We start from the raw sequence: 7,905 nt of genomic DNA, 5'->3' as shown, positions 1-7,905 counted from the left end.
CAATTTGTGATTGAACTTCAATTCCAAAGCCATCCCATTCTAAGATTGCAAGATACATTCATTAATACACTTTTTTTAGATTCAACATTATCATGGTTTTTATCTTTTTTTGAACAACAAGATTCAATATTGGATAATCTAGAGGTTTTTTTGGTAAAGTTTTGATCCATATAAGAAAAACATGATGCAATTCGTGTTTCAACCAATTTGATCTATATTTTGCAATATGAAAATTAATTGATAACATTATATGCTTCATAGTTTTTATAACTTATAATTGATATCAAGTGAAATAATACTGCAGTTGTTAACTAATTTTTCTATAGATTATAATATGAGGTGGAAAAATTAATGGTCAACTTATCTAATCTTCAAACATTGAGTCAAGCAATTGACTTTATTGTGAAGTGTCACAATTGACTTTTTAAATTTTGATTTGAGAGTTGTACAAGTACACTTCAATATTACTATAATTCAATGATAATGCCAACATCTTTTTAATACATACTTTTAGAAATAAAAGATATGTAAATAGATACAATATATTTTAAAGAACTTACTTAGGAAGAAAAGACTCATCGTCATTAGAAAGGATTGTACTTGTATTGTGGAGAACCTAAGTAAATTATTTAATATTATGTAAAGAAGTGATGCAACCTCAAAATAAAAAATATGGCTATTAAAGAAGATAATATGTCAAAAAATAAGTTTGTCTAGCTATAATAGAGACCTTGTGGCTGAAACCTTATAAAATACTTATTGAAAATCCTATTCTTTTTTCAAATATATATATATATATATTTTTTATGATAAATATTATTTTAAGACCTAAATATCACAAAGCGTTTATCTTGTTAGATTCATGAACCTCAATGTGTTTCTTAGATGAAGAATTTTTTGAAAAACATAGCATACCTTTACGGAAAAAAACTAAACATGTTCATATAGAAATCATAGATGGTTGTCTTTGACTTAAAAAATATTATTCATGAAATCCTTCCTATAAAAGTAACAACTAATGGTTATAATAGCTTTATAATATTTAATATTATTGGATCTCTTTCTAATCCAATTATTTTAAGTTTATTATGGCTAAAAAAATATAATCCAACAATAAATTAAATATCTCATAGTCTTAAATTTTTTGAAAGTATAATTAAGAATATAGTTGATTAAAAAGAAAGTCTTAAGTTTAGTGTAATTAAACATGTATTTGTAGGTATAAGAGCTTTTTTGTATGCTCCAAAAAAATGATCATCTTATGCCATTTATGTTACACCTATTTCTAGCAGTAGAAAGACTTCAAGTTACATTTCAAGTCAATATCAAGATTTTCAAGATATATTTGAAAAGAAGAATGCAGATACTTTATAAAAATATCATTCCTATGTCTATTCAATTAACCTTCAAGAAGGAGTTCAACTATTGTTTGGATCAATTTATAGTTTATCACAAAATGAATTGGCTAAATTCAAGAAGTATATTGAAAAAAATCTGGCCAAGAACTTCATACTCCATTTCAAATCTCTAGCAAGAGCTCTAATTTTATTTATAAAGAAAAAAGATAGATCATTGTAGATGTGTGTTGATTATCAAAGATTCAATAAAATCACCATAAAAAATAGATACCTTCTACCTTAATATGTGAATTTTTTCATCAATTGAATCAAACTAAGATCTATACAAAAATAGATCTACAAAGAACATATAATTTGATACACATCAAAAAATGAGATGAATAGATAACTATATTTTGAATAAAATATGGATATTTTGAATACAACATCATGACTTTTGGACTTATAAATGGACTAGTAGTTTTTCAACATCTAATGAATGATATTTTTTGAGAGATTTTAGATGACTTTGTTGTTTGTTACCTAGATGATATCTTAATATATTCTAAGAATATAAATAACTTCATAAATAAACTTAAATATCTTAAATGAACTTCATATTTGTCATGTATTATAAAAATTAAGAAACATGGGATTCTATGCCAAAATAGAAAAGTGTATATTTCATACTACTCAAGTTGATTTCTTAAAATATATCATTTTAAATGATGGACTTATAATGGATCCTAAAAAAATTCAAACTATTATAGATTAAAAGATTTCAAAAATGGTAAGAGATGTCCAATGTTTTTTTAGAATTTACCAACTACTATTCCATCTTCATCAAAAACTTCTCTCAAGTTGTAGATCTACTTACATGTTTGAGTTATAAAAACAAACTTCAATAGAATCAAAAAGAAGAAACAACATTTGAAACTTTGAAGACAACATTTATTTTGCACCAATCTTACATCCCATCAACCTTTTTAAACCATGACAAAGAAAAGGTTAAAAACCAGTTTGTTCAAAGCAAGTGACAACTAAACAAATAGATGGCATTGATAAAGAGTTGCCTAAACAAAAGACGAAGGCATCCAATTTGAAGATGATTGCAACTAGAAGACTACACTCCGGAGCCCCAAGTGTGGCCCCAACTGATTCCATGTTTGCTGCTACAGTGTAGTCTCTCAACTGACCATCTGCATCCAACCACTGCCAGCTTCAGGCATAGGATTAGTAGGCTAGGCTATAGGGGAGCCATTTGGCTACATGTGCCAGCTTGGTGACTGCTTCCCTGATGTGGGAGCACATAGGATGATGCCTCTCTGTGACTCTGCGATGTGGGCTGCCTTAGCAAGGATGGTGAAACTGATGACCGGAGCTCTCAGATGTTGGCTAGTTGCAAAGTCACTGCATAGTCCATCTTTGTGGCTTTTTTGCTTGTAAGAGCAGATAACCGCACCGTTTTTATCATCCAAGACCTACAGACAAGAGAGAGAAATGTTTAGGAGAACCAACCACAAGCACTTTGGAGAATATAGCTGCTAGGATTTTCGTTGAAGAGGTCTTGTTGCTAGAGACCAATGTTCTTACGGCTAGCGGGCTCTCAATAACTGGGCGTGAGAAGAGTACTGGGAAGTCCTGAGGCTGTGTAACCTCCATTCTGGCGATGCTGGATAGCAACTGATTTGATTCACAACGTAGGGGTAGCAATATTTTACACTGACGTTTTTGTTTCTAACATCGTGCTTGAGTTGCGCAACTCATGACTTGCAAGCGTAATTTTTGAATTGCAGGTAACATCAACTTGCATTAGCTATTTCGGACTGGTCACACAAATATGAAGAGACAGGTGTGTTTGAAATAGGCTATTCAGTGACATTTGTGCTGGATCTATCATTGTATGAGATTGAGGTGCTGTTCTACTTGGTAGATGCATTCAATCAGACTCTGATAAGATTGCAAGTGATAAGAGCTTGTTACCTTGGATTGTCCGAGGAATCACATTGCTTAACTCAACTGACTGACCAACAAGAATATGCACCGGGAATTAATCAACGCACTGGAACCATAATGTCGAATTTTGAAATGAACAATTCATAAAATTGAACAAGCCTTGCTAAGAAAATTGACTGACGCCGGAGACAAAATATAGGCTACTGCTGCAACCAACTAATCTACACAAAACCTTCTGAGAGAATTTTCAGGTCGATGAAGACTCTAGTAGACTTTCAATCGAGTTGACGATGGCTCACATGATCAGATCAAGAATGATTAGAGCCACTGACAGTGCACTTACGGCCATGCATGAACGAAAAATCCTTTTGATCTCAGTGCAGCGAGAAGACGAGTGGCATCGTCTCTCGTGTGATCCTTGAACTGCTGCCAGCCGAACGCATCCATACTTTCATGGCTGTAGTGAATCTCCACAAACAGTTCATCGACAATCCGCGGTATTTCAGGGTTAGCCATCCATCGTTTCAGAATGGACCACTCGCTTCCCTCGATGTCCATCTTAACAACAACCGTATCTGCAGCTTTAAGGTCCAGAGTTTCCGTCATGAATCGCGTGATGTTGAGGGCATTGGTGCTGGGGTCATCGCCGTCCGAGACAAAGACGTTGTATAGCTTCATGCGGTCAATCATCCACTTGGGGATTGGCGGCGCATTCCTCACCATAATCGATGCGGAGTTCTGAAAGGGTCCATTGAACTCCTCATGGTCCTCCTTGGGGAATTTGAACAGGTTCCTGTCGATCTCGAAAACATGCACCTCGGTAAAATCGCATGGGTACATTCGATTAAACCACGTAACACTGGTGTCGAACCTGTTGCCGCCGAGGTCCATCAGCACTCGCCGCCGGGGCAAGTTCAAGTCGACTCTGTTCCCAAGCAACCACGGCAAAATATGAGTCTTGTCTTCGACATCCGCGACGTACTTTAACGCATACCCCCGCCGGAAGTTGTACACATCATCGAGAGCCTCGATTAAATGCCCCTTAACCCTGCACCTCGCCGGCTTTCCGATCCACTTCATGTAGCGCCAAGCGTCTGGCGAGTTACTTTTGCTTCCACTCTGCAGCAACCAGCTCCGCTCCAAGGGAAGATGGCCCTCGATTGATCCACAGTCCATCATTCGAGTACCTTTTCTTGTCAATTTCCCATGTTGATGTGCTGATGCGTCTGCGTGGAGCGGCGGGCAAGCTCTAGGATCATACTCCGACGCTCTGCGAGTGTAGACGTCGACACCCATGTAGCCCAAGAGGATAAGTATAATGCAGACGTATATCAATGGATCTACGTGCCGTGCCGCAGCTATTGATTTCTTTACAAGAGTCATTTTAGGTTGGCATTTCGCCTGCGAGCTGCAGTCGGTGTGCTCAGGGTTCATCAGCTCTTGCGAGTCGCTTCCTGCTGTAACAGCGTCCGGGTTCTTCGAGAGTGCTTTGCGGTGCTGCGAGATCTGATTATTCCAAAGCTGTTCCCAGCATTGCATGCCTGGTGTAAAGAGGGGATATAATTACGCGTGAGCATTCGCTAAAATATGTGCAACAGAAATGTGCAGTGAAAAATAAATACTTCTCATGTGTAGAACTTTCTTTGAAACCACAGAGAGTGTTGATCTCTGAGGACGTATCTTAAAAAGCTGATCTCGTCTCAATTCGACCTAAATGCACCTAGTGATGCTCAATCCAGTGGATTCGGATTATCCGACGAAGCGTTGCTCGAGTTGAAATGCGTTTTCATTTGAAATGCATTTTCATTTGCATTTCTGTTTTTTGTTGGTTTTACAGCGTTTCAGGTTGTGCAGAATGGCCAGGAAGCCCTGTCGAGACATAACACGTCTTTTAATTTCCACTGTAAGACACTTTAATACTCCAGCAATATCTGAATATTTCTTGCTACCAATGTGGATCCAAAGCGCACACATAATTTAAACTCAAGTAATTCTTTCTCAGATCTCTAACGACTGTAGAGATCTGCAGCCCTAAATATCCCACCTGAACGCTGTGCACATCAGGATCGGAAAAAAACAGAAAAACAAAAAAACACAAGCAAAACCGCATTGCAAAATCCTTGCAACTATTGCTGGACAACATTCGCTGCCAAAAAACACATGATGCTAACTGAATGTAGCAAACGCACACATGCAGGACTCACCAGTCGAACTCCGTGGGTTTCAGATACTCCTCAGATGCAGAGAAAACAGCAGCCGATTAAAAGCTGCTCTCTCCCTTCAACCACCGTAACCGGCGGCAAGCGTAGAAGGACTCAGCCAGCAGAACAATGTCCGTCCACTGCAGGGATTTTGTGTGTATTCACTGAAACAATTGGCAGCTGGTTCACTTTTGTAGATAACTGAAACGTGTACCCGACTTCCCACATAACATCAATTGGGTTCTTCATTCGGGGAGCTCCATCAGCAAAACCCGCAAGGCAAATGAGCACACACTCGCACACACACACAAGAAATGGGTAACTCACTGATCAGTTACACAAATGGAGCTGCATGAGGAACCCGGGCGAGATCTCGACGATGGATCCAGTCCTTTTCGTGCCGTGCAGTCATCAGGTGCATGGTCTGTCTGTGTGTATGTGTGTCTGTGTGTGTGTGTGTGTGTGTGTGTGTACCGCTGAAGGTGTGTGTTTTTTGTTACAGTATTATTAAATCATTAGACACAAGCCTGAGATGAGATCATCATCCACAACTGGGATTCTGAAACGGAATCCTCCCTCTTCCTGTGGGCTTGTGAGAAATCTATGCTGACATAGAGATTGGGTGGTGGTGGTGGTTCTTGTGCTTCTAGAAATCACATCATTTCTAGAAATGATGTAGAACATGAGTATATATCAGTACAAATGTGTATATATATATATATATATATATGTATAAATATATATAGTATAGTATAAATATATATATATATATATATATATGCTATGAGTAAGAATACAAGTACTTTTTATGAGAAGTTAGAATTCATTGTAATATTTAAAATGCATAAATACATTGAATATAAATTATTCTAGCATGGTATCTAAGTATAAAGTGTATCATGTAACAAGCTTGAATTTTTAATGTTTTCTTGATACTAAAAACAATGGTTTTTTAAAATATAGAATTATACACAAAATTAACAATAATTCAAATATGATAAAGAATAGATATATTCCATATATATCTTTATTGATCATTATAATAAAGATCTTTAGTTTGATGGTTTTAAAATTAAGATCAAATGTGTTTTATTTATTATAATGTAATAAACATTATTTAAAAATAAAAATAAAAATAAAAAACACTTCCTTTAAACACCAAATGTTACAGGAGTTGTTATAGGACAAAAAAGTTTATTTGCCAAAGGAGTAGAAAGCACTTAGTGTTAGCAAAATAAAGATATCCTTTAAATAATGTTTTATAAATATGTGCATTAAAAATGATATAAATCTATTCATATAATTCTAGTTGGGATTCTATTAAGTATAGATATAATTATAAGGTCTACTGAAATTTTAGGATGTTTTTCTGGTATATTTAAAAGATAAGCTACATACATTAAAAACCAAAAAAATATTCATATATGTTACAAAATACATTATTAAATTTCAAACACATATACAATAATTGTTGGTCAATAAATATCTTACATATATAAACAAATTTTGCTTTTATGAGAAGCTTACTACCAAGTCATAGATTATTTATTAACTTTTTAAATTAAATAGTTTGTATTAAATTCTCATATTAAAAAATAGGATTATTAATAAAAACTTAAATGGTGATATATGCAATAATTTTTTATACATATTTATAAATTATTATTTTTATAAATAATAAATCTAATTTTTATACATATATATTAAATAATTATTATAATAGTGAGAATAAAATTAATAAATATTATAATTATAATAATTTACTATATTTATACATATATTGTATATAAAAAGTTTATTTTATTATAAAATAAAATAAAATATCTAAAATCAATTATTAAAAAAGATATACTTATTTTTTTTCCAAAAGTACCATTATTTGATTGAAGATTACAAAATAAAAGTATCCAAAATCAATTATTTAATGTTGTTGCATTAGATACTAGTAATAAATGCTATTTTATATCATATATAAATTTAGAAGCAAAATAATATGTGCAAAATAAACAAAAAGGTTATAATTAATGTATCAAGAATTATACATAAAAATACATTTGTTTAAGTAATGATTATATAATCTTCCTTGTTCAAGGTAGTGGCAATATAAAAATTAAATTTCTCAATTGGAATGTAAAGACAACACTTGATGTTTTATATCTTCTTCGGCTTACTGTAAATCTATATTTTATTAAATTATTTAATAAATCATAAGAAGAACTGTGATTTAACTCAAAATTAGAGTTAGTTCTTGCTCAAGAAACATAAACAAAAAATTAAAATTTGTAAGTTAAATCTAAACTTTCAAATAAATTTTATTTTATTTTTTTAAAATTATATAATATGTTTGCAAACTTTGCTATTCAGATAGTACATAAGATGTAATTGTGGCATCTATAACTTAGAACATAAAT

At 33.5% G+C, this 7,905-nt stretch overlaps 1 protein-coding gene across 1 annotated transcript; it reads right to left on the bottom strand.

The window, feature by feature from the left end:
* Positions 1–3,387: 3,387 nt before the first annotated feature.
* On the bottom strand, positions 3,388–5,964 carry LOC112274233 (uncharacterized). The gene is made up of 3 exons (XM_073531898.2): positions 5,498–5,964; positions 4,974–5,162; positions 3,388–4,837 (listed from the first exon to the last, which is right to left on the bottom strand). Exon 3 carries the CDS (start codon positions 4,830–4,832, stop codon positions 3,633–3,635), a length of 1,200 nt encoding a protein of 399 aa, XP_073387999.2. The 5' UTR covers positions 4,833–4,837; positions 4,974–5,162; positions 5,498–5,964; the 3' UTR covers positions 3,388–3,632.
* Positions 5,965–7,905: the final 1,941 nt, after the last annotated feature.

Source organism: Physcomitrium patens, chromosome 2, assembly GCF_059467195.1.
Source record: "Physcomitrium patens ecotype Gransden chromosome 2, ASM5946719v1, whole genome shotgun sequence".
Classification (NCBI taxonomy): Eukaryota; Viridiplantae; Streptophyta; class Bryopsida; order Funariales; family Funariaceae; genus Physcomitrium; species Physcomitrium patens.
Note: the sequence above shows the minus strand (reverse complement) of the source record. Positions and strands in the feature narration are given on the sequence as shown.

What these genes read in the sequence shown, in the direction of transcription:
- LOC112274233 (XM_073531898.2), bottom strand. Translation starts at nt 4,832, where the DNA reads ATGCAATGCTGGGAACAGCTTTGGAATAATCAGATCTCGCAGCACCGC.